The 27,348-nt window shown below is 39.8% G+C and overlaps 1 protein-coding gene across 6 annotated transcripts in view; it reads left to right on the top strand.

Annotated features, from left to right (window-relative positions):
- The window catches only part of ZNF512 (zinc finger protein 512), a 35,119-nt gene extending 10,748 nt beyond the window's left edge, over positions 1-24,371 (top strand). For 4 of the 6 annotated variants that reach the window (XM_057742486.1, XM_057742488.1, XM_057742491.1 and 1 more), the window contains exons 4-14: positions 476-571; positions 1,134-1,217; positions 1,881-2,005; positions 2,545-2,631; positions 3,045-3,143; positions 3,737-3,904; positions 6,638-6,832; positions 17,355-17,456; positions 18,375-18,437; positions 19,588-19,686; positions 23,270-24,371. In XM_057742486.1, coding sequence (XP_057598469.1) covers positions 476-571; positions 1,134-1,217; positions 1,881-2,005; positions 2,545-2,631; positions 3,045-3,143; positions 3,737-3,904; positions 6,638-6,832; positions 17,355-17,456; positions 18,375-18,437; positions 19,588-19,686; positions 23,270-23,578 — 1,427 coding nt within the window. In that variant the 3' untranslated portion in view covers positions 23,579-24,371. The remainder of the gene's footprint in view (positions 1-475; positions 572-1,133; positions 1,218-1,880; positions 2,006-2,544; positions 2,632-3,044; positions 3,144-3,736; positions 3,905-6,637; positions 6,833-17,354; positions 17,457-18,374; positions 18,438-19,587; positions 19,687-23,269) is intronic. The other 2 variants (XM_057742487.1, XM_057742492.1) reach the window with 2 other exon arrangements.
- Positions 24,372-27,348: the final 2,977 nt, after the last annotated feature.

The following is a 27,348-nucleotide window of genomic DNA, read 5'->3' as shown; positions in this document are numbered from 1 at the left end:
GATCTTACTCCTCTAGGTCACACTGGCATCAGCCTTTCCTCTTCATATGAATTGAACTTCCTTTCCCATTATTCTAGTTAGATCTTTTGTTGAGGGTTTAGGGGGTAGTGTAAGGATTATTCTAAGTGGAATGTATTAGTGGTTATAGTCTGAAGGGTTCTTAGTAGCCCTTTATCTTGAGCGGTTATCCTCAAATCAGGATCAAACAGATCACAGTGCCTGATGAAGGATCTTATTATTCATGGGGAACAGTTGATCACTTGGGATGGAGAACAGTACAAAAGGGAAAGGGGAAGCTGAGTCAGTTAATGAAAAGTTATACAAACTTCCCTAAAAAGGTTACAGACACTCCTGTGAGGGCTGTGCTGATGACCTTTCCCTTTGGTGGTCTTGTGATTGATGACTTGAAGGCAGCCCCAGATATTCCCATATACACTGTACTGAGATTTTGTTTTGTTTTCCTATGTTATTTCAGGGTCAGGTGGAGGATCAGCCAAAGGAAAAAGGAAACCCAGGCAGGAAGAAGATGAAGACTATCGAGAATTTCCTCAGAAGAAGCACAAGCTTTATGGTAAGGGAGTAACTTTGTGAATGTTTTTCCCTGGGTGCCTGGGTTTTAGTCTTTGAAGGTAAAAGAGAAGAGGACCTTAGATTTTGGCCTTAAGCACTTTTGAGCCCTTTGAATTTTTTTGCCAGGAATGGCCTCCATCCTGCCTTCTTTGTTGTTGTTGTTATTTATTTATTTATTTTGGCTGTGCTAGGTCTTCATTGTGGTGCACAGGCTCTTTGTTGTGGCACACGGGCTCCTCTAGTTGTGGCACACAGGCTCTAGAGCGTGAGGGCTCAGTAGTTGTGGTGCGCGGGTTTAGTTGCAGTATGTGAGATCTTAGTTCCCTGACGAGGGATCAAACTTGGGCCCCCTGCATTGGGAGTGTGGAGTCTTAACCACTGGACCACCAGGAAAGTCCCGCCATCCTTCCTTATTTTACCCTCTTCTTCTGTCATGACTTAAGGGAGTCTGTTGGTTGAGGGAGTGGGGCATGGGTGTTGAGAAGAGGAGGGAAGAGATTTTGGTGCTAGAGAGGGGTCAGCAAAGGTGATGTGTTGGGCTTTAAGTTTCTGTCTTGCGTCAGGGAGGAAGCAACGGCCTAAAACTCAGCCTAATCCGAAAGCCCAGGCTCGTCGTTTTCGGAAGGAACCACCAGCCTATGCAGCAGGTATGCTTTCTTGTCAGCAACTTTGTGAGATCTAGTTCTCTCATTCTGTCCTTTTTATTGTCGTTGTTCGTAAAGGAATGATGCACCAAAGCATTTCTTTAGGGAGGCACTTATTAAGGGCATGGGTTCGCTGGTCAGTCACATTTGTTCAAGTTTTGGCTCTGTATTAATTTTTTGACCTGTCTCTTAATTTCTGCAAACTTCAGTTTCCCTGTCTCTAAATAGGAATAATAAAGGCAGTCAGAATTGTTGTGAAAATTAAATGGGATAAAAACATTTAACAAAGTCTTAGACACATAGGAAGCACTTAGCAAACTGGTTGTTACATATCTCAGTATCCTATTCTTACATGCTGCTATGAAAAATGTTACCCATTGTCAGTTATATGTCAGTAAAAACTGGGAAAAAAATTATTGCTCATTTCTTTAAGCCACTGGGCTTTGGAGTGGTTCTTGAATGGTGTTTATCGTGGGGAATTGAGTAGGAGTTTCAGAAACTCTTCACCGTCTGAAAAAAATTATTTCTAGAAGTTATATACAGCAAGAGTCTTTCTCCCAGAAAGAGGAAAAGTCACTTTGTGATACTTTTCCTAAAATCTGGGATTGTGCTTTTTGTTTCTGGAGAATACTACAGATTGTAAGTGTTCCTTTCTCTCCTTTGTAGGCAGTTTAGAGGAGCAGTGGTACTTAGAAATTGTGGATAAAGGCAGTGTCTCCTGTCCTACCTGCCAGGCAGTGGGGAGAAAGACCATAGAGGGCTTAAAGAAACACATGGAAAACTGCAAACAGGTTAGATATTTTGTGGCATTTCATAACTGTTATGACTTTTTACCAAAACTTTAAACCTCTGGCACTGTGTTGGATATGCTGATTATTGTGGAGAAAAGGCAGCATTGTGTCGTAGAGAAAACATAGGCTCTGGAGTCTAACAGACTTGGGATTGAATCTTCATTCAACCACTTACTAGTTGTGTCATTTAGCTTTTTATGTGTGGAGCTCAGTTTTCTCATTTATAAAGTAGAGATAGTTACTACCTTGTGTAGTCCATGAGAGGATAAAAAAGAAATATTACATGCTAGGTTCCTACCCCATTACTTGGCAAATACTGGCACTCAGTAAATGGTAGTTCTTATTATTTTGAAACTGAATAGCCTTTACCTCTTCATTCTTGAGGACATGACAATGAGCTTGTGGGATTTTGAGAGCCATTGACTATTATAGAATTTGGGAAATAAAAAAGATACGGACCAGAGCAGTTGAATAGGACTTTGTGACACTCTGTTTCTCTGTTGAACAGCCTGGCACTGAGCAGTATTTTTTCCTTGTAGGAAATGTTTACTTGTCATCATTGTGGGAAACAGCTTCGTTCGCTGGCAGGGATGAAGTATCACGTCATGGCAAATCATAATAGTTTGGTAAGAGTATCTTCTGTCCTATATGAGCCCATGTGGTATTTGGATGCTTTTACTTGGATGAGTGTAGATAACTCAGTGGAGATGGCTAAGGCTCTGGGACTTCATAGGGGTGTGAGTAAGAAGACCATTTAGATGGAAAAGTTACACACAGTGAAATGTGGATACATAGGTACTTGTGTGTTTAGGTTAGCCCAAAGGTTCATATCTGGGGGATAGAGGCTTTGAACTCTTAGTTCCTTTACATTCACTTTGCTATTTAGGAGAAGATGGAGAAAGCCAGGAGTCAGATAACCTAGACTTCATGGGCATCAGCTTAGGTGCTAGTCCAGTCCTTGATTCTCCATGATAGGATTTTTTTTCTGTATCTGTCTTTTCCATGAGTCATTTGCCTGCTTGCTTCCCTTGCTTTCTAGCCCATTTTGAAGGCTGGAGATGAAATAGATGAGCCAAGTGAGAGGGAACGTCTCCGAACAGTTCTCAAGAGGCTGGGGAAGCTGAGGTGCATGCGCGAGGTAAGAGCCCAAGGACCGCAACTCCTGCTGCCTGGTGTCTCAGGTCAATGTCTTTCTGTTACTCACTTCCATGTCTCCTCCTTCTCCCTTATAGACCTGGTTCTGTGTCATCTTGCAACCCAAGAGTGACTTCTGTTTTTCAGGGTCTCCTGAACTCATCAACAGTTCTTTATTTTCCTTCTCACCTCCAGAAATTTGTTCTTCTCCCTTTTCCCTTTGTTTGAAGGAGTTTCTTTGTCATCCTTTCTTTAGTGTGGTAAAGGGGACTGCAGTAACTTCGAGTGAGGAACTTTGAAATTGCTGTGTGTTTGCTACTGGCGTGGAGTTGGATTGTAGACCAAGAAGGAAGCTCTGGCACAGAGGAGATGTGCAGTTCTAGATTACTGAATGCTGACTAAATTGATTGAATGTTGTGCTTGGGGGTAGATAAGACAGCAGTTGGGTCAGGGACTAGGAAGGGTTGTGCCAATGGCAAATGTTGGAGAGGGTCTAGGAATATCAGAGGGTCTATTTGTGTGATGTGGCCATTTAGAAATTTAGAGATCATATCAAAATATGTAAGATTATAGTATAGGCCTCTCTCCTGTGTTCAGAGTTGCTCTAGTAGCTTCACCAGCATCATGGGATATCTGTACCATGTCAGAAAATGTGGCAAAGGGGCTGCAGAGCTGGAGAAGATGACCCTGAAATGTCACCACTGTGGAAAGCCGTACAGGTCGAAGGCTGGACTTGCGTATCATCTGAGGTCAGAGCATGGGCCTGTGAGTACTGATTACTTTCCAGACCCTGTTTGGGGCTCTGTTCTGTGGTGACTGCTCATCCCTACATCTTTCTTACATCCTCAGTTCCTCATTTGTAATCCCTTTTAATTTGAATGCTTTTGTTCTCTCTTCCTTGTTCTTTGTGCTCTTTTTTTCTGCTGTTTGATCATTATTAGGTTAGAGAAATCAAAGTTCATTGTATAGTCTGGACAGAAATAAACTCATTACTGTATTTTTAAAGCTTAAGGCAAAATTAAATTTTACGGGACTCTATCCAGCCAGTCCCCCTATTTCAATTTTTTTGTCTCGACTTTTTCTCTTCTCGATTACTTTTCTAGGCTCCCCTACCTCGTTTTTGTTTTTTTTTTTTGGTGTGTGTTAAGATATAACTTACATGTGGTAATTAATATCCACTTAGTGTACAGTTATTTGACAGAAACTTACAGTCATGTACAGTCATGTAACTACCACCACAATCAAGATATAGAGCAATTTGATCATGCCCTCCTAATTCTTTGTGTCCCTTTGTAGTCAGTTGGTCTTCCCACCCCCAACCCCTGGCATCTGTTTCCTTCCCCATAGCTTTGCCTTTTTGCAATGTCATATAAATGGAATCATAAAGCATATACCCTTTTGAGTCTGGCTTCTTTCATTTAACATAATGCATTTGAGATTTACCCATGTGTTGCACATATCATTAGTTTATTTCTTTTGTTTCTTTCTAGGATTCCATTGTATAGATGTCTCACAATTTGTTTACCCATTCACCAAATGAAGAGCATTTGAGTTGCTTCTGGTTTTTGGCAATTATGAATCAGATGCTATAAACATTTACTTAAAGGTTTTTCTATGAAAATGAGTTTTAATTTCTCTTGGGTAAATACTTACGAATGGGATTGTTAGGTCATATGACAAATGTATGTTTAACTTTATAAGAAACTGCCAGACAGTTTTCCAAAGTGGCTGTGCCATTTTGCATTCTCACCAGCAAAGCGTGAGGATCCTACTTGCTTTGCATCTTTATCAGCACTCGCTGTTGTCAGGTTCATTTTTTAAATCCACTCTAATAAGTATGTAATGGTATTTTACTGCAGTTTAAATTTGCGTTTCCCTAATGACTAATGATATTAACTATCTTTTCATGTGCTTATTGGCAATGTTAGTCTTTAGTGAAGTTTCTTCTTTAGTGAAGTGTCTGCTGAAACCCTTTGTTCATTTTATTGTTGGAGTTTTTGTTGTCTTGCTATTAAGTTTTAAATATATTTTGAGATTTTTATATATTCTGGACACGAGTCTTTTAGCAGATAGGTGTTTTGCAGATATTTTCTCCCAGTCCGTAGTTTATCTTTGCATTTTTTATAGTGTTTTTCAAAGGGCAGAATTCTTAATTTTCATAAAGTTCAGTTTATCTTTTTTTTCTTTTTATGAATAACGCTTTTGTTTTTGTATCTAAGATATCTTTGCCCAATCCAATGTATAATTTTCTCTTGCTGCATTAAAGCAATTACCGTAAAATTAGTGGCTTAAAAAACACAACTGTATAATCTCACAGTTTATTAGGCCAGAAGTCAAGGTTACAGCACGGCTCAGTGGGTTCCCCTGCGACGTAGAGCCTCACCAGACTGGAATCAAACTATTGGTAGGGCTGTTCCTTTCTGGAGGCTCGAAGGGAGGATCTGTTTCTGGGCTCATTAAGATCATTCAGGACTTCCCTGGTGGCACAGCGGTTAAGAATCCACCTGCCAATCCAGGGGACATGGGTTCAAGCCCTGGTCCAGGAAGACCCCACATGCCTCGGAGCAACTAAGCCCATCGCCACAACTACTGAGCCTGTGCTCTAGAGCCCGTGAGCTACAACTGCTGAGCCCTTGTGCCACAACTACTGAAGCCCATGCACCTAGAGCCTGTGCTCTGCAACAAGAGAAGTCACCGCACTGAGAAGCCTGCGCACCACAACAAAGAGTAGCCCCTGCTCACCACAACTAGAGAAAGCCCGTCCACAGCAGTGAAGACCCAACACAGCCAAAAATAAATAAATAAATAAATAAATAAATAAATAAATATCGTTCAAAAATTCAGTTTCATGCAGGTATAGTACCTCATTTCCTTGCTCGCTGGGATATGTGCTCAGCTTCTAAAGGCCACCTGCAATCCTTGGCTCATGGTCCATTCATTTTCGAGTCAGCAACAGTATTGAGTCTCTCTCATGCTTGGAATCTCTCGTGCCTCTTTTTCCAGTCACACCACTTAATGTCAGCTGATCACGGACATGTGTTAGATTTACAAGAATACTTTCATGTCAGCATCTAGCTTAATGTTTGATTGATTAACCGATGACGGTAGCCTAACCAAGTTGACGTATCAAAAAGCCATCATGCCCAAGATCACAAAAATGTTCTCCCTAGATTTCTTCTAGAATTTTTATACTTCAGGGTTTACATTAGGGCTATGATCCATTTTGAATTAATTTTTGTATATGGGTTTATTTCTTTGTATATGGATATTGTCTTGACTTTTAACCACTTTCACTTATTACAACACAACATATTTTATCCTGCTGAGAAGCTTTTTTACCAGTAAAATATGCATTAAGGTGGTGGAGCTTTATACTAGTGGTTAACAAGCGCGCAAATGGTTTTTTTGATGTTTAGAGCAGGAAGGACAGCCTTTAATCACTGGCTCTGACGGAAGCCATTTCTCAGGCCTGTGTTTTACTATGTCTTATTCTTGCAGATATCCTTCTTTCCAGAGTCAGGACAGCCAGAGTGCTTGAAGGACATGAGCTTGGAGCCAAAGAGTGGGGGCCGAGTTCAGAGGCGTTCTGCCAAGATAGCTGTGTACCACCTGCAGGAACTGGCCTCTGCTGAACTGGCCAAAGAATGGCCTAAGAGAAAGGTGCTTCAGGATCTCGTACCTGATGATCGGAAGGTGAGGCAGAAACTTGCATTAATTTTGAACCATTATGTCTGATACTGTGCTTACTACCTACAGAAAAGTAAACACAGTTGAGTGAGAACATAATAGACAATATTTTGCTCCTTTATCCTTGGAGATGGAGTACACCTGATCTAGCTTCAGTGTTTGGATTTATGTAGGTCCTAGAGTGACAGTCTTTTTCAGAAGTTCTTTAAGGACACTTCTTAATTTTAGACTACTTCCAAGGGTAATCTGAATTCCCAGATTACTTTTTTGTTTGGTCTTTGCCCAGTGTGTTTCCACTTTGTTAGTTCATGTGTAGTAGTTTAGTATTTAGGTAAGTGTTTTCAGTTTGTTTCTGTAGCAGTAGAACCCCTCTCCCCACCTACTTTTTTTTTTCCCCAAATAAAAGCTTATGCAAAACACCAGTATATAAAATAATTACAAATGGAATTGCTTTGAGTAACTGGGGTTAGTGAGCCCAAAGCCTTGTCTACTTAGCCTTCTCCTTGATACTTTTATTTTTCTCCTCCGTGGCCCCAAGTGTACTTCTGCAGAACCCAGCTTGGAAGGCTTTGGTTTAGAATAAATGGCTCATAGAGGGAAGGAGCCCTGTTTGGCCAAGAGGAGACAAGGGGTATATGACAGTGGACTAATTATGGGAAGGGGTTGGAGAGATATACGGTAAAGACTAAGATCAGCGCTAAGGGCCTGTTACTCTCCAGGGTGTCAAGAAGAAGAGTTTAGATTTGGCCTAGGGCTTTGACCCACGTGAGAGGAATGTTATGTGTTATAAGAAAATAGGTCAAATCCTAGAAGTGAACACTTTTTCTTATTTGGTCTAAAAATCAGTCCTTCTGGTGTCCAAGGAGTTGGAGCCTCTTTTTGAATATCAGAACATCCTTTTTTGTTTCAGACTTGTTGCCACTTTTTTCCTGCCACAGGCTAAAGTACATGGTTGTCTAAATTCAATTTAGATGCAAATTTTGCACAGTAGTATATGTCTTGTGATATTGCAGTCCAGTTGCTTCCATTTTTCATGGTATGTGTTAGAGAATTTGTTAGCTCACTGTTAAGTTTTGGTAGTGTTATCTAGCAGATATTTTCTCAAAATCATTGAACAGTTTTATATTTTGACAGTGTATGGTTTTTAAGGCATAATTATTTTTTCAAAACATAAAGACAATTCTTTGGATTGTGGCTCAAAAGTCAAAATGATGATAAACATTGAGATATCTCACTCTCATTTGTCTTTTTTCTGTCCTGTATCTATGGTTAACCATTCTTATTTCTTGTATGTCCTTCCATTGTTTCTTGGTGCAAATGCAAGCAATTTATCTAGGAAAACCTCCTGTGTTTTCCTTTACTGTCATTCTCATTTCCATTCACTCTCTTTACTACTCACAACACTTCTGAAACCAGATGTGTGGGTTTTCCCCACACTGGCCAGTTCTCCAACACCAGCTGGGTATCCTACAATTTAATATAGTTCTGACACTATCTACCTGGAGTTAGCATCAGATAATGTAAGTTAAGGGCTCAATCCCACAAGCTTGCTTCAACTTTAAATGCCAGTCATAAGTCCCAGATTGTCAACCTGTACTCTGATGTATTGGCTACAAACTGGGGTTCCCATGACCCCCTCCTTGGGTTTGATAATTTGCTCAAATGACTCACAGTTACTTAGGGAAACACATTTACCGGTTTATTAAGAAGGCTATAATAAAGGACACAGATGAACAACCAGATGAAGAGATACATAGGGTGAGATCTGAAAGAGTCCTGAGCATCGGAATTCTTGTCCTATGAAGTTGGGGTGTGTCACCCTCCTGGCACATGGATATGTTCACCAACCCAGAAGCTCTCTGAACCCTGTAATTTGGGGATTTTTAGGGAGGGTTTATCACATAGACCTGACCGATTATTAACTCCATTTTCAGACCCTCTCTGCTTGCCAGAGAATGGGAGGTGGGCCTGAAAGTTCCAAACTTCTAATTATTGCTTTGTCTTTCTGGTGACCAGCCCCCTTCTAGGAGTCCACCAAGAGTCAACTTATTAAAACAAAAGATGCTCCTGTCACCCAGGAAATTCCAAGAGATTTAGGAGCTCTGTGTCAGATATTCCTATAACTGAGGGAATTACGAATTTTAGGAGCTCTGTGTCAGGTACCAGGGTCAAAGACTAAGTATTAGCTGGATCTAGGGGGCAGAGACCAATATATATTTCTTACTATTCACAAATATATATTCCTTTTTAAAAAACCTTTGTGCTTTGAAATAATTTTAGACTTACAGAATCATTGCAGACTTAGCACAGAGTTTCCATGTGCTCTTTACCCAGCTTCCTCTAATGCCAACATCTTAAAAAAGCATCACAGGATCCCATCAGGATTCCACATTTAATTTTGTTTACTTTTTCTCCGTCCCCTCTAGTATGTTACAGTTCTTTTGGCTTTCTTTGTCTTTTGTGTCCTTGACACTTTTGAAAAGACTATCTGGTTATTTTGTAGACTATCCCTAATGTGGGTTTGTCTGGTGTTTTCCTAAGATTAGATTGAAGGTTTTATGTTTTTGGCAAGAATACCTTCAAAACAATGTTAGCCCTTCACAATGCACCATATTAGGAGATATATGTGTCTTTTTACTGATGATAACAACCTTGATCACTTGATTAGGTGTCCAGTTGTCTTCATAGCAAAATTACAGTTTCCCCCTTTGTAATTAGTAAATATTTTGTGGGGAGATTGAGACGTGCATCTCATCTTATTATACTTCTTCCCACTTACATTAGCATCCATCAGTGATTCCTGCCTGCAACAATTATTTCCATGGTGTTTTAGTCTAGCGCTGATTTTCTGATTCCATCATTTCTTGTTCAATTATTAATTGGAATTCTACTGTGAGAAAGATCTTTTTCTTCTATTAATTTATTTGTGTAAGTGTGGAGTCATGGATATTTTATTCTAGGGTTATAATGCTATTATTATTTTGCTGCTCAAATTGTCCCAGATTTGGCATCAAGGGCTCTTTCAAGTGGGCTCCTGTGTCTTTTCAGCATGTCCCTGTCACTTTCTGAGCACTTTTTAATTCTCTGACACCATGAGATACTGTAGGCGCATTTTGTATTTTTCTTGCCCCAGCCCTGGAACCAACCATTTCTCTAAGGAATCCTGCTTTCTTTTATTGGAGAATATATTTAGAAACCAAGATTTGAGTGCTAGGTGTACTCATTCCTACTGGGATGTCATTGCTTCTGGGCCCTCTTGATGGATAGAGCTATGACATTTATGGATGTATATTCATGCACACATATACATACTTCTGTTTATTTCTGTGTTTATCTGTCTGTTTAAAGCTATGATTCATTTCCTGTCAAACACTACAAGTTTCATTCTCACCTTCTTTTTTCCTTACTTGTAACTTCTTTCTCTATTAGTGAGAATCCTGGCTCTCACTGTTCACAGTATATTTACTTATTTGCTGAATCCTACTAAAACATGAAGTAGTTTCAGAATTGTTAACCCATGCTCCTGTAAAAAACAAATTTACTAACTAGAGGCTAATATTTGTGTATAGTTTTTTAAATCTTTAGCCTTAGAGTATATAGTCAAAGTACTGTTTTCCAAAGTTAATTAGGTTGGTTCCCCCCTTGCCCCTTTCATTATGTTTCTCATCTGTAGTAATTATATTTCTCATTTGTAATAAGAAGTTTCATATGTTACTCTTATTACATTTTGGGTTCCCCCTACATCCTGTTTAATTTAAATTATTCATGGGAAAGTAGCCAAAATGGTAGAATAGTACAACTCTGAACCCACTTCCTCCCACAGACACACCAAAATTACAGCTGTTTACAGAGCAACTGTCTTTGAGATTGAAGTGAAGACTAGCAGAAAAGATTCTCCACAACTAAAGATATAAAGAAGGAACTACAACAAGATGGGTAGGAGGGGCAGAGACATGGTAGTCAAAACCCATATCCCTGGATAGGTGACCTGCAAATGGAAGAATAATCACAAACTGTAGAGGTCTCTTCAAGCAGTGAGGGGTCTGAGCCCCATATCTGATTCCCTAGTCTGGGGGTCCTACACCAGGAAGATGAGCACTCAGAATGTCTGACTTTAAAGGTCAGCAGGGCTTGCATACAGGAGAGCCAGAGGGCTGTAGGAAACAGAGACTCTCCTCTTAGAAGGTGTACAAAAAAGCCTCACACACTCCAAGACCCTGTGCAGAGGCAGTAATTTGAAAGAAGCCTGAGTCAGACCCACTTGTTAGTTTTGGAGGGCTTCCCAGAGAGGCAGGAGGCAACTGGGGCTCTGCCTGGGGACACAGTCATTGGTGGCAGCCATTTTGGGAAGCTTGTTTGTGAGGTGCCATTTTAGAGTTCTCCCTCTAGCCCATTAGCATCTGGGGCTTACCCTCCCAGTTCCTTCCACCACTGGGCCCAGGAGCTGGGCCCACCCATCAGCAGGTCTGCACAAGCCCTGACACCCCTAGAGCCTGGCCCTGCTCTCCAGTGGGCCAGCACCAGCACTAAGAGCCCCAGGCTACACAGGCAGCTTCTTTGGGACCTGGACCTGCCCAACAGTGGGTTGGCACCAGCCCCAGGACCCCCTGGGCTATGCAGCCAGCCACACTGGGCTTGCCCCACCCACCAACAGGCCAACATCATCCCTGGGTGCCCCCAGGCCTGGTAGCCAGCCATCCTAGGACTTACTTCTGCCCAGTAGCAGGTTACCATCAGCCCAGGGACCCCCTGGGCCCTGCCACCAGCTGCACTAGGATGCAGTCTTGGCCTGCCAGTGGGCTGGCAGCCACTGCACAAGTCAGGGCCTAGCAGTCAACTGGACCAGGTGCCAGCCCTGCCTACCAGTGTGCCCACAGTAGCCAGCCCTGCCACAGAAGAAGGGCTCATGTAGGCCACATAGGGGGACACCCCTAGAGCATATAGCTCTGGTGATCAGGGGGGAGTGTGCTGCTAAGTGCCACAGGATGTCTCATACATAAGGCCACTTCTCTAAGATGGGGAACTGTAACTGACCTATCTAATATATGGAAATAAACACAGAGAATTAGGCAAAATGAGGAGAAAGAGGATTATGTTCCAAACAAAGATTCCAAAATCCCAGAAGAGGAACTAAGCAAACAGGAGATAAGCCTTCTACCTGATAAGAGTCCAAGGTGATGGTCATAAAGATACTCAATGAAATCAGGAAAACAATGGATGAACTCAGTGAGAAGTTTAACAAAGAGTTAAAAAATACAAAGCTGAACCAAAGAACTAAAGAACACAGTAACTGAAATAAAAAAATACACTAGAAGGAATCAACAGTAGATTAAATGATACAGAAGAACAGAGGAGTGAATGGAAGACAGAATAGTAGAAATCACTCAAGCTGAATAGAAAAAAGAAAAATGAATTTAAAAAAATGAAGATAATTCAAGAGAACTAACATTCACATTGTAGGGGTCCCAGAAGAAGAAGAGAGAGAAAGTGGGCAGAGAACTTATTTGAAAAAATAATAGCTGAAAACTTCCCTAACCTGGGAAAGGAAACACATAACCAGGTCCAGGAAGCACAGAGTCCCAAACAGGATGAACCCAAAGAGGTCTGCACCAAGACACATTGTAATTAAAATGGCAAAAATTAAAGACAGAAAATCTTAAAAGCAGTAAAGCAACTGCATGCATACAAGAGAACTCCCACAAGACTATCAACTGACTTTTCAGCAGAAACTTTGCAGGCCAGAAGAGGGTGGCACAATATATTTAAAAATGAAAGGAAAAAAACCCTACAACCAGGTACTCTACCCAGCAAGGCTATCATTCAGATATGGAGAGTTAAAGGTTTTACAGACAAATAAAAGCTACAAGAGTTCATCACCACTAAACCAGCTTTATAAGAAATGTTAAAGGGATTTCTCTAATTGGAAAAGAGAAGACCACAACTAGAATACAAAAATTACAAAGGGAAAATCTCTTTGGTAAAGGCAAATAAACAGTAAAGGTAGGAAATCAACCACTCATAAAACTAGAAGAAGGTTAAAAGACAAAACTCATAAAATCATCTATGTGCATAAAGGATAGACAAAAAGATGTAAGAAGTGTCAAAAACATTTAGGAGGGAAGATTAAAAATGCATGGTTGTTAGAATGCTTTCAAACTTAAGAGAACATCAACTTAAAAAATACATATATGTATGGGTTGCTATATGTAAACCCCACGGTACCACAAACCAAAAATCTGCAGTAGATATACATGTGAAAAAGGAGAAAGGAATCCAAAACTATCACTAAAGATAGTCACCAAATCACAAGGGAAGAGAGCAAAAGAAGAAAAAGGAACAAAAAAGAACAACAAATAACCGGAGAGCAGTTAACTAAATGGCAGTATGTACATATCTATCAATAATTACTTTAGATGTAAATGGACTAAGTACTCCAATCAAAAGACATAGAGTGGCTGAATGGATATGAAAACAAGACCTGTATATATGCTGTCTAAAAGAGACTCACTTCAGATCTGACTGACTAAAAGTGAGGGGATGAAAAAAGGTATTGCATGCAAATAGAAACAGAAAGGTGGTGGGGTAACAATACTTATATCAGACAAAATAGAACTTAAAAGACTGTAACAAGAGACAAGGACATCACATAATGATAAAGAGATCAATCCAACAAGAAGATATACAATTGTAAATATATACGCACTCAACATAGGAGCTCCTAAACACATAAAGCAAATGTTAGCAAACGAAAGTGGGGAAATTGACAGTAACACAATATTAATATGGAACTTTAACACACCATTTACATCAATAGATCATGCAGACAGAAGTCAATAAGGAAATACTGGCCTTAAATGACACATTAGACCAGATGGACTTTATATATTTTATATATATAACATTCCATCCAAAAGCAGTACACATTATTTTCAAGTGCACATGGAACTTTTCCCAGGATAGATCACATGCTAGGCCACAAAACAAGTCTCAGTTACTCTAAGAAGATTGAAGTCATATCAAGCATCTTTTCCAACTAGAAGAGTATGACACTAGAAATCAGCTACAAGAATAAAACTGCAAAAAAAAAACCCACAAAGACATGAAGGCTAAGTAACAAGCTACTGAACAACCAGTGGGTCACTAAAGAAATCAAAGAGGAAATTAAAAACCTGGAGATCAATGAAAATGGAAACACAATGATTTAAAATCTATGGTATGCAGCAAAAGCAGTTCTAAGAGGAACCTGCTAGATTCTAACCATACAAACCTACCTGAGAAAAATTTAAGAAAAATCTCAAACAACCTCATCTTATACCTAAAAGAACTAGAAAAAGAACAAGGAAAACCCAAAGTTAGTAGAAGGAAAGAAATAAAAATCAGAGCAGAAGTAAATGAAATAGACACTAAAAATAAATAAAAAAGGAAAGATCAATGAAACTAAGAGCTGGTTCTATGAAAAGTTAAAAAAAAAAAAAAGATAAATCTTTAGCCACACTCATCAAGAAAAAAAGTGAGAGGGACCAAATAAAATCAGAAATGAAAAAGGAAAAGTTACTACTAACAGCACAGAAATACAAATGATCCTAGGAGACTACTATGAATAATTACACTAAGTCCGCTACATATGAACCTTCAAGTTGCAAACTTTCAAAGATGCGAATGTGCATTCCATCAACATCAGGTATGAGTGAAATTGCAGCTTACCCTCCATCTCCTATTGCTGACAGTCCTTCAGCTCTACAATTTCCCACCTTCTCACCCTACTCCAGTCAGTAACTCTTCTTGCCTGTCCACCCGATGCCAGCCCCTGCATGCCAACTGTTGTACTACTGTACTTTTCAAGGTCCTGTACTGTAAGATTAAAAATGTTTTCTTTACTTTTTGTGTGTGTTTGTTTTTTATGTATTATTTGTGTGAAAAGTATTATAAACCTATTACAGTACAGAACTATATAGCCAATTGTGTTAGTTGGATACCTAAGCTAACTTAGTTGGACTTACGAATGCGCTCTCAGAATGGAACTTGTTCATATGTAGGGGACTTACTGTATATACCAATGAAAAGGACAACCTAGAAAAAATGGATGAATTCCTAGAAACATCCAATCTCCCAAGTCTGAATCAGGAAGAAATAGAAAATATGAACAGACCAAATTGAATCAGTAATTTAAAAACTTCCTACAAACAGAAGTCCAGGATTAGATGGCGTCATAGGTTAGTTCTACAAAACATTTAAAGAGTGAATGCTGATCCTTCTCTAACTATTACAAAAAATTGAAGAGGAAGGAACACTTCCAATCTCTTTCTAGAAGCCAGCGTAACCCTGATACCAAAACCTGACAAAGACAGCACAAAAAAAGATTACAGGTCAGTATCACTGATGAACATAAAGCAAAATCCTCAATAAAATATTAGCAAACGTAATTCAACAGTAAGTTAAAAGGATCATACACTGTGATCAGGTGGGATTTATCTCAGGGATGCAAGGATGGTTCATTATGTACAAATCAATGAATGCTGTATTAACAAGTTAAAGAATGGAAAGCATGTGATCATCCGAATAGATACAGAAAAACTTCTGACAAAATGCAATCCATTTATGATAAAAATTCTCAACAAAGTGGTTAGAGAGGGGAACATACGTCAACATAATAAAGGCCATCTGTTACAGGTCCACCAGTAACATCCTACCCAGTGGTGAAAAGCTAAAAGCATTTTTTCTAAGGTCAGGAAAAGGATGCCCACTTTTATTAAACATAGTATTGGAAGTCTAGCCACAGCAATCAGACAAAATAAAATCAATGGCATCCAAATTGGAAAGAAGGGAGTAAAATTGTCACTGTTTGCAGATGACATGATACAATATAGAGAAAATCCAAAGGATACCACAAAAAACTATTAGAACTGATCCATGAATTCAGTAAAGTTGCAGCGTACAAAATTAATACGTAGAAATCTGTTGTGTTTCTATACACTAAAAACGAACTATCAGAAATCAAAATTAAGAAAACAGTCCCATTAACAATTGCATGAAAAAGAATGAAATACCTAGAAATAAATCTCACAAAGGAGGTAAAAGACCTATAGTTAGAAAACTATAAGACTAATGAAAGAGATTGAAGACCACAGAAACAAATGGAAAGATATACCATGCTCATGGACTGGAAGAATTAATATTGTTAAAATGACTAAGAGGGCTTCCTAGGTGGCGCCGTGGTTAAGAATCCACCTGCCAATGCAGGGGACATGGGTTCGATTCCTGCTCCAGGAAGATCTTACATGCCACAGAGCAACTAAGCCCGTGCACCACAACTATTGAGCCTGTGCTTTAGAGCCCGTGAGGCACAACTATTGAGCTCATGTGCCTAGAGGCCATGCTTCACAAAAAGAGAAGCCACAGCAATGAGGAGCCCATACACCACAACGAAGAGCAGCCCCCCTCACTGCAACTAAAAGAAAGCCCACGCACAGCAAAAAAGACCCAACACAGCCAATAAAATAAATAAATGAATAAATTAAACAAACAAAAAAAACAAAATGACTAAGAAAGAGGAAATGCTTATATATAAAACCAACTTTGTACTCTGATTTACCAAAGGTTCTTTAAGCTATCTTTCTTACTTCCCCCATTACCTCTATGGGCTTGGAACTGTTTTTCTGCCTAAGAGAATCAGCTTCCTTTCAGATACTTCCATTTTTCAAGCAGGAGGGTTCTTTACTCACCAGAAATACGACTATGTATTACCAATGGTGAAATTTGTAAGAACTGTCTCTACAGGTGTTAACTCTTTTCTAGAAACTAGATATAGTTATAAGAAGAGACTAACTGGTGTCAAAGCATGTGAAAGGAAGTGCTAGGAATAATTCTGCTTTTGCAGTATAAGCAAAGAATAGGTGTTCTTTTCCCTGAGTTTTCTCACATTCTTTCAGGTTGAATCTTAATTTTTGTGTTAGAATTTTTAAAATATCAAAAATTAACATGATGTTATTGACGAAAAATGATAAATGCAGATAAGCAGGAAAAAAATGAAAACCGCTCAAAATTCTAGCACCCAGAGAATACTACTGTTAACATTTTGATTTATAGCCTTTGACCCATATACATATATTTGTGTTGAATATGTAATATATGTTCCTTGAGTATAATGTATACATATTATGTGTATATTATAGAGAGAGAGGGCAGATTTGTACTGCTTTCTCTCTTTTGTCACAAATATTTTAACTGTATAATGCTCTGTCGCTAGTTTTTTTTCCAACTTTAGATGAAGTGTTATATCTGAAAGTCTCCTGTCATCTGTTAAAAATCAAACTATTTTAAGACAAAACAATAGGCAATTATACTTATGTGTTTCAGGAACTTTAAAGGATCTTACATGTTACCATTTTTTGTGTATGAAAATATACTTATGCAACTCTAGAATTATATGAAGAGTTATCTAATTCTGAAGAGTTATGTAATTCTGTTACTTTGGGGGTATTTTGGTTGAAAGTTGGATTCCTCCAATAAAATGTTTCTTGTCTTGTAGTTAAAATATACTCGCCCTGGGCTACCAACCTTCAGCCAGGAAGTACTACATAAGTGGAAGTCAGATATCAAGAAGTATCATCGAATTCAGTGTCCTAACCAGGTGGTTCTTTCTCATTTATTTATTCACTAAATGTTGATCAAGCACCTGCTCTTGTTTCAGTTATTTATTCCTTTTCGACAAAGCACCTGAACCTTAGAGGTTTAAAACATCAGTTACTTTATTTGTTAACAATTCTGTAAATCAGCAGTTCTGTCACGGCTCAGAGGGCAGTTGTACATGGCATCAGCTGGAATCATTCATTGGTTGCATTCTGCTGGACTCTCTGATGGGGCCTGAATGTCAGGTGGCTTCTAAGCAGCTACTTCAGCTGGGAGATTGGCTGTCCATATGGCCTCTCTCTCTTGCGTGGTAGTTGGCTTACTAGCAGAGCACATGATGACAGAATTCTAAGAGTATTCCAAGAACATAGAAGCAAAAGCTCAGATCTCTTAGGCCTAGCTTCAGAATTTGTTCAGCATCATTTCCATAGCATTCTGTTGGTCAGAAGAATCACAGGACTTACCTAGTTTCAAAGGGAGAATAAATGACTCACTTCTTGATGGGAAGAGTGGCAGAGAATTTCCAGCTATCATTAATCTACTACAGCTGTACATGCACTACTTTGGGGAGGAGTAGATGTACAAGTAATAAGAGAGACATTTGCACAAAAGAAAGCTGGTTTTTGGAAAAATCTGAGCATACATTTTTTTGTATTTTTCTAAGTATCAGAAAAGTACCAGGAAATGGAGTGTTTTAAGCTTTTTTAAGCAACTTATGTACCTCTTTCTTTTACCTGTCCTTGAGTTTCTTCTGCTCTTTGGTTTGCATATTTTTCTGTGTCATTTGTGGTACAATTCATTGGGTTGCTTCCCCCCTCCCTCCTCTGAGGGTAGAGTGGATTAGTGTAAATGGCTAGATTGCTAAGAAAAGGATGCTGTTTGGTGTAGTCTTCACATGATTTCTTCTTCTCTTTTTCAGGGTTGTGAGGCTGTCTACAGTAGTGTATCTGGCCTTAAAGCTCACCTGGGCTCTTGTACATTGGTTTGTAATGTTCTGAACTATTTATCTTAACGTGACCTCTAAAATAGTCTGGCATGGAAGAGAATTCAGATTTGGTGAACAGCTAGTTGTCCTGTTTGCTGATATCTTCAAAGGCTGGTTTAATTTTTTTTTCGTCTCAGAGATCCTTGGTCTGTTATTGGGTGGGATGCCAGGGTTTATCTAAGATGCAGAATAGGCCAGAATAGCCAGAAGTCATATCAATGAAAAAATTTGGAGAAAAACATAGTTCTGAGTCCCTACCAGGGATTTAACATCTTCTGAGCCTCTACCGTACTGGGCCTGCCCTGTCTTATTGGGCCTTCAACTTCCTAGAATCAACTTACCTGTGCTTACCTGGATTGGTGAAGATCCTCAAACCCATCTGAACTATTCTGGCTTCTGGGGCTGGGAGGTACGATCCCTTGGTGTCAGACTAACAGCCATTCACCTCACTGAATCTTTTCCATGTTGATCCAGGTGCCCTACAACCCACCAGCTATGGGGATTGCTGCCACTTTCCATTCCCATTCAGAAGTATCTCCTCACACAAAATGAGCACTATGGAAACCCGAAGCTTCAGGAGGGGAGAGAAGTCTCAGTTCAAGGCAACAAGGGAGTTGTAGGCATCCAAACCAGATCTGTCCCGGAATGCTTAGGAATTTGTCGTCTTGATCCTAGTTTCTCAGTTATTCAGATAGGTCTTATGGAGGGTACTCTTCTAATTCTGGATTCGCAAGGCACTCTTTGCAGCAGTAAATTGATTCTAGTGGGAAGAATTGCATGTTGGTGCCTCATTGAACTTAAGGAGTTTGGTCATTTGGGGGTAGGAACCAAGAGAACCTGGAAGTGACGTGGAAGACATAAGGGAAGGTAGAAAAATGTGACGTTACATAATAAAATTAGGGGAACTTCAGGTTGTGTTGGGGAGTGGGTCAATGGAGTCAGTGTCTGGTATAGAATTGCGTTAGGATAGATGTGTCATGGTGATAATATGCCCAAACTGGTTTTCCTAACTGTATTGCTGTTTTGGATTTTCTTTTCACTTTGCTGAAGTAGTATCTCCTCTTCATTTCTGACAGTCCCTACCCATTGCCCAGGTATGTGTTCCTGAGTTTACCAATCATTGTCTTTCTTTCTTTCTTGAAAATAGGGAACCTTTGTGGCTGGAAAATACAAATGTCTTCTATGTCAAAAAGAATTTGTGTCAGAGAGTGGTGTCAAGTATCACATCAATTCTGTCCACGCTGAGGTGAGGTTTCTGCTTTCCCACAGTGTTTTTATAATCTTGTGGACCCCATGAATATGCCACAAGGGATGCGGATTTTGTGCCTGTAATGGGCTAGGACTGTCAAGGAAACTAAAGAGTCTACCAGACTCCTAAGAGTTAAAAAACTTCCTAAAGTTAGATGGATAATAGTATTTTTCTGTGAAAGCATTTGAAATTGCTGTGGGTATGAGCATCCCTGACTCTTCTAATTATCTTAAATCCAATTAAATCAGGCATTTGGCAGCCAGGCTGTGTTTACACCTTTGGAATTCTTGTTTCACAGCAATGTCTATCCTCCTGTTTTCTGGTATTCCAAAATCTTTGAGCAACCTGTTTTGAATATTGTTGAAATACTGCATAGAAACAATGTAAAAGATGTTATTGAAACAATTGAGGCAATTTGAATACTAACTATACTACTAAATAATAGTACTGTGTCATTGTTAGTATCCCAAAATGTGATAATTGTATTGTAGTTATGCAGGGGGATGCCCTTGTTCTTAGGCAGATACATAATGATGCTTTTAGGGATGAAGTATCATGTGTGTAACTAAATTGCAAATGGTTCAGAGAAGAAAGGGAGGGAGGGAGGAAAGAGGGAAGGAAGGAAAGAGATTAACCGTGGTCAATGTAGGTGTTCACTGAACTACTGTAACTTTTCTGGAAAGTTTAATTTGCAGAATTAAAAAATAAAAAATTATGTTGAAAATGCTTTAAGTTCAGAAGTTCAAGAGTTTTCTCTTGGGGAAAGTTTTTAGGAGTCTAGGTGAACAGAGAAATTGTTTACTATATAATTAAATACCCTTATTGCAAAAGCTCAAGGAGGAGAGTGTGCATTCTCTTGGAATATTTTACTGCAGAAAATGTTGTTGCCTGTTGAGGAAAAATAGCAAGTGCCTGCAGCTGTTCTCTGCCCTCGGATATAATAGTTTGTGGCAATGTGGGCTTTAGATAGTGGCATCCACTATGGTTCCTGTTGCTTTAGTGGTTGAAGCTTTGGGAATCCCTTCGGACATCTGAGATTTCTTCAGGAAGACAGCCCTTTCTTTTTTAAATGTAATACTGTACCTTTTTATGCTTCAGGAATTATTTGAAAGATAATTGTCTCCTGACAGAATCTGGCCTTTGTGTGGTTCACCTGTTTCTCTAGTTTGTTCCTCAAAAGTTGGAACCAACAAATTTCACTTAGTTTGGGACTTGCTCCCACGCATTTGTTCAGTAATTTATGCCTGTATTTATGAACTCTTTGTGGTGGTAAACATGTTTACCCTGTTCCTCCCTTTCTGTCTCACTTTCATATGCTACATTCTTTTTTTTTTTTTAATTTTATTTATTTATTTATTTATTTTGGGGGGGTACACCAAGTTCAATCAGCTGTTTTTATACAGATATCCCCGTATTCCCTCCCTTCCTTGACTCCCCCCCCCTCGAGTCCCCCCCATCCTCCCTGCCCCAGTCCTCCAAGGCATCTTCCATCCTCGAGTTGGACTCCCTTTGTTATACAACAACTTCCCATTGACTATCTATCCTACAGTTGGTAGTATACATATGTCTGCTACTCTCTCGCCTCGTCTCAGCTTCCCCTTCACCCCCCGCCCCCTCCCAGACCTCGAGTTCTCCAGTCCATTCTCTGTATCTGCTTCCCTGTTCTTGTCACTGAGTTCATCAGTACCCGCTACATTCTTTTTTAACAGAAATGTTCAAACACATGAAAGTGGACAGAGTAGTGTAATGAACAGCTTTCCTCAGAGTATGGCCCATCTTATTTCATTGATAATCACATCCACTTTTCTTGTCCCTTAAAGGCTTATTTTAAAGCAAATTCCACATCACATGTCAGCTGTCAATACTTCTTTCAATCTGTGTGTCAAAAAATATGAGGACTTTTAAAAATGCATAATTGCAACAAATATCACACCTAAAAAAACTTTAATATCATCATATATCCACTCATTATTTACATTTCCCTGTCTCATCATTTTATTTCAGATTTGGTTTATTCCAATCAAGATCTAAAACAAAGGTCCATATATTGCATTTGTCTATTTTAATTAATTGATTAATTAATTAACTTTTTTTGGCTGCCTGGTATGGCATGTGGGATCTTGCCTCCCTAATCAGGGATGGAACTTGTGCTTCCTGCACTGGGAGCATGGAGTCTTAACCATTGGACCTCCAGGGAAGTCCCTGCATTTGTCTATTTTAATAATCTGGAGTAGCACTATCTAATAGAAATGTAATGTGAGCCACATATGTAATTCAAAATTTTCTTTCTTTTTTAAAAAATTTATTTATTTTATTTATTTATTTTTGCCTGCGTTAGGTCTTCGTTGCTGTGTGCAGGCTTTCTCTAGTTGCGGTGAGCGGGGGCTACTCTTTGTTGCAGTGAACGGGCTTCTCATTGCGGTGGTTTCTCTTGTTTTTGGAGCACGGGCTGTAGGTGCACGGGCTTCAGTAGTTGTGGTGCATGGGCTTAGTTGCTCCATGGCATGTGGGATCTTTCCAGACTAGGGATCAAACGCATGTCCTCTGCATTGGCAGGTGGATTCTTAACCACTGTGCCACCAGGGAAGTCCCCCAAATTTTCTACCAATCTTAAAAGTATAAAGAAAGCTGGTGAAATTAATTTTAATACCATACTTTATTTAACCCAATAAATCTAAAATACTATGGTTTTAACATGTAGTCAATACAAAATTATTAATGAGATACTCTACATTTTTTTTACATTAAGTCTTTGAAATGTAGTGTGTTTTGCATAGAAAGCATGTCTCAGTTTGGATTAGGCACATTTCAAGAGCTTATTAGCCACACATGGCTAATGACTGTCTCATCAGGTAATGCAGGTCTAGAAGTTTCCCCTTCTTTTTTTCCCCCTGTTGTTTAAGAAACCAGGCCATTTTGTCACCTGTGTTTACCCACATTTTGGTTTTGGCTGGTTGCATTCCTGTGGCGGTGGTTCTCTATCCCAGCTATTTCCTATAAATTAGTAGTTAGAACTAGAAGACTGATCAGATCTCTTGATTTAGATTGACATTCTGTTGATTTTGTTTTGTTTTTGTTTTTTTCCTTTTGCAAGAATACTTCTTCATTGGATTCCATGTCCTCCAGCCCTTAATTTTTTAAACTTAGAGAGGTTGAGTAATTTTCCACTGGGCACATGGCTAGAAACAGAGCTGGGATTTGCACCCAGGTAGTCTGGCTGCACAATTTATGCTCTTAACCACTACACTATCATGAAATAAAAATCTCCTATGGCCCAGTGCTTTACATCTCATGAGGAGATTTTTAAAAGGAGTGGAATGGGTAGGATGGTGCTAAGTAATGAGACTTTGTAGATGACTGACGGTGGTACCCAAAATCATGTCTTACTCAGGACATGCTTGTAATGACTGCTCTAAGCTGAATTTCTCCAGTTTAAAAGACACAGTTCTAAGCTCTAGTTTCATATCTGTTTCTTCCTTACTGTGTCCTGCCCTCATCATGACTTTAAAAAAAATCTTCGCATACCGCTTCCTAGTGCACTATATTTTGACTGGATGATGTTTCTATTTTGCCTCTGTAGGATTGGTTTGTTGTAAATCCAACAACGACCAAAAGCTTTGAGAAGCTGATGAAGATAAAACAGCGACAGCAAGAAGAAGAAAAGCGGAGGCAGCAGCACAGGAGCCGAAGGTCTCTAAGAAGGCGGCAGCAGCCTGGCATTGAGCTTCCTGAGACAGAGCTGAGTCTTAGAGTAGGGAAGGATCAGAGGAGGAATCATGAGGAACTGCTAGTGTCGACGTCCTGTAAAGAACCAGAGCAGGAGCCAGTGCCAACACAGTTCCAGAAAGTCAAGCCCCCAAAGACGAATCATAAACGAGGAAAGAAATAGGCAGTCAGTGTGAAAGCACTCCTGGGAGAGTGGATGGGATGCTGTGGTCACAGGGACCTGTGTGGAGAGGCCTGAGTCACGGGGGCTGAGTGAAGAGAAATTTACTCCTTCAGCTGTTTGTGTAAGGCTGTGACACTCTCAGCTCCTTCCCCCTGTGTAAATTTCACTGTTTTCCCTACTGATTCACATGGACCCTCCACCACCCCCACCCCCCATCTCCTTTTTGGTAGATTTTCCTGCTATTCTCATTGGAGTCCTCCTGTTTTTCTCTTATCTTGCCCAAAGAGCTCCCCGTTAAGGCCCACTATAGGCCCCTCTTGCCCTGTACAAGACTAAGTAACCTGTTTGATTATCCTTTCCATACTGGGGTGTAGAATGTTCTTGGAAGCTCCATTGATTTCGTAGTCACTCCATCATCTATCTTATAAAACAATTCGAAACTAACTTTTTAAAAGCATACTGATCTATCATTTTGTATTTGTGATATAACAAGCCTAGAACCTAGAACTATTGTCGCTCCTTTAATAAGGTTCCCCTATCTGCCTGGGTGACAGAATTTATGGAGGCTGTTTGTTGTCTCAATATGGTTTTAGGATTGAAAGTGAGAAAATAGACTTAGAAGAAAAAAGCTAGACCCTCTGGACACAGGTTTTCCTAGGAAATGCTTTGTTTGTCCCAGGTGGCAGTAAGTAACTAGACCCACAGACGTGAAATGCAGCCTTAGGAGGAATGTGTCCCGCACAGAAAATGACTGGAAAGAAGAAAGTAGCAGCAAAACTAAATACTGCCTCAACTTTCCTGGGTATGAGGCCTCATCTGTTGCTATGACCAGTGCCCTCCAGCAGCTTGTCTTGCTCCTGCAGTTTTGAGGATTGAGAAATAATACCCTTTTGCTCCTGGTGTTTGACACAGAACCCTAATATTGCTGGTACTACCACGAAGATTGGTAGCCAAGGTGCACATTCCTTTTCCCCTGGACTTGACCCGACTTGTTAGTCTGCACTCTGTTAAGTCCTCGTATCTCCCTTTAGCCAAAGTCTGTCCCTTTGAATCTTCTGAGAATATTGTCCTCTACCCTCTTTTTTAGATGTTGTGTTCTGTCCTCTTTATAACCTGAGACTTTGACACCAGGTGTAGATATTTATCTGGAGTTGGAAAGTAAAGTTCTTTTTCTGAACCTCATGCCTACCTGATAGCATCTGTTGGGCTGTTTCTCTTTGGGGCTAGCTCTCCCTGGAGCATTGGTTAGAGCAGCTCTGTTGTTGTATCCTAGATTCTCTTCCCCTTTCCCATAAATATTGGTCTTCTATATTCTTGCCAATTTCTGTGGCTTATGCCACATAAAAAGCCAGAGACCCTTAACCCTAATATGGACCAATACTGCCTTTTCAAATTCTGAAAGGCTGTTACCACTTTTAACTCTGTTCTCTGTGCTCCTCCATATAGCCTTAAATGTGGGCTTTTGTGAAGACCACTTTCAAACACGGGAGCATTGAAACCTGATTGGGATACTGTTAGAACGGGTAGTTTTGAAACAAGGGAAGGACATGGTCTATCCACTCAACATTGTCGTTGGCAGTTGCTCCCTTAAAGCCCTTTCCCTACATGAGGATTGTCAGGGAGGAAAATGGAGAAGCTCTATTAATTTCTGGTGAGTAAGACTTGGGGAATGTTTGGCAATGGCAAGAAAAATAAATGACTCTGTGTTGGAATGATGTTTCCCATTGTTCATTGACTCTGATGTGCTACCTGTCTCCTTGCTGACACAGTGTGTGGGGGGAAGGTGACGATTAAAGATGGGAATGAGTTTGGAAGAAGTAACACGTACAGTTGTCTCAATAGTTCTTTAGGTTCTGAGATACACTGGTTCGAATGAATCCACTCATACCTTGCTTTATTGCTTTTCCCTTCACAGGGAACAATCAATTTTAACTGAAGTAGGTACATTGTTTTAGACATAATGGTATTACACACTTTAGACTATAGTGTAGTGTAAACATACCTTTTATATGCACTGGGAAACTGAAAAAATCATGTGACTTGCTTTATTGTGAAATGCACTTTATTTTGGTGATCTACACCCAAACCCCCAATAACAGATGTGTGCCTGTAATTTGTTTGAGATTAAACTTGTCCAGTCTCATCCAGGGCCCTCGCAGGTGAACCTTTTATTTTTCCTATCTGAGCCAGGGATCAGCAGGACTCACTAGAGTTGATCCTAATCATATTACTGAGTTTATAAATTTTTTAATCCAATTCATTAGAATAATATTTACTGACGTTGGACTGTATCAGGTCTAGCCAGATTCTGGAGCAGTGTGAACTCCCTGCACTTTGGAATGGACATGGGTACAATCAATTGAAAAACAGATTGGCAGGATCACTTAAAATTGAAGATATGCCCTGGGACTCAGTAATTCACTCCTAGGGCTATACAAACTCCTCCTGCTCAGGTGTTCAGTAGACATACACGAGAATTATATTGCAGTCTAATATCCAACACGTACTGGAAAAATCCTGTACCAGAGACTACTGGCTGTCCAGCAAAACGGCTTTACCTTGCAGAGTTATAGGATTATAGGAGAAATGGCTAGACCACACTTCCCAGCCCTCCACCCAATTCCCCTGTAGTGATGGGGTGGCCAACTTACTTCTCTCAAATGGAATGTGAGTGGAAGTGCTGTGTGTCAGTTCCATGCCAGGACTTTTAAGAGAGTGAGTATACCTCCATGCTTGCTTTCCCCTTCTTCTGGCTAGATGCAGGTGATGAGGCAGCTGTAGGGCATGGTAGACCATAACGTGGAAGATGTTGATTCCCTGAATCACCCCAAGAAAGACTATTTGCCAATCAGGATGATTTATCTATCTGAGACTATTCTATGAGCAAAAAATAAATGTCCTTTGAGACATGATATAATCTTGGGTTTCTTCGTGAGCCTAGTTCTCCTGTATAACCTGTTTGTCTGTTATCAGGAGAAAATGGGTACGTTGTGGTAGTCATCCTGAGGAATACTATACAGCTGTTGAAAGAAGCAGGTCTTCTTTAAGAAAAAGCAAACTAGCATTTGTTTAGTAGCAGGTTTTAAAGCACTTTTTCCCTCACATCTCTTTAGAAGAACTGATTGCTTCAACTAAGAGTCACAGAAAACCTTTATATGACTCCAGTGGGTAAGTCATTGGGAGAGAGGATCTGGGTCTCTGCATGTCACTTGAGGTAGTGGATTTCTTCTTAAGGCAATGGGGACAACTAGGGGACCACTAGGGGAGTGTCAGGTGAGGGGAGACACCACCAGATGTGAACTGAGACGATGGGGCTGCCCCTCTGCAGCACCATGGAGGTCAGGCTGGATTTTCCATTCCAGTCAGCTAACCTTACCCCTTTAACACTATCCGAAGAACCAGGTCTTCTTGTATCATCATGAATACATCTCCAAAATAAAGTCTTGGAAAAGCAAGTTACAGAATACATCGAGTCCCACTTATGGAAGGTTTAAAAACATGGAAAAACAACGCTCTATTGTTTATGGATATATAGGAATGTACATATATTTATATATAGACTATATAAATATAGTGCCTATAAGTATATTTTAATAAAAGATAGCAGGAAAACATGCACAGGCATGATAAACACCAAATTCAGATAGTGCTTCTGGGATCCAGAGGGACAAGTGAATGGTAAGTTCTCATTTTTTCAAATGAGCAGTGAGTTTGTTATACTTTTCTGTATGTTTTGCTATGTCTAAAATGGTTCATTTTAAAAATCTGTT

The sequence above is a fragment of the Hippopotamus amphibius genome, chromosome 7, assembly GCF_030028045.1.
Source record: "Hippopotamus amphibius kiboko isolate mHipAmp2 chromosome 7, mHipAmp2.hap2, whole genome shotgun sequence".
Classification (NCBI taxonomy): Eukaryota; Metazoa; Chordata; class Mammalia; order Artiodactyla; family Hippopotamidae; genus Hippopotamus; species Hippopotamus amphibius.
This window is presented reverse-complemented; position numbering and strand designations above follow the sequence as displayed.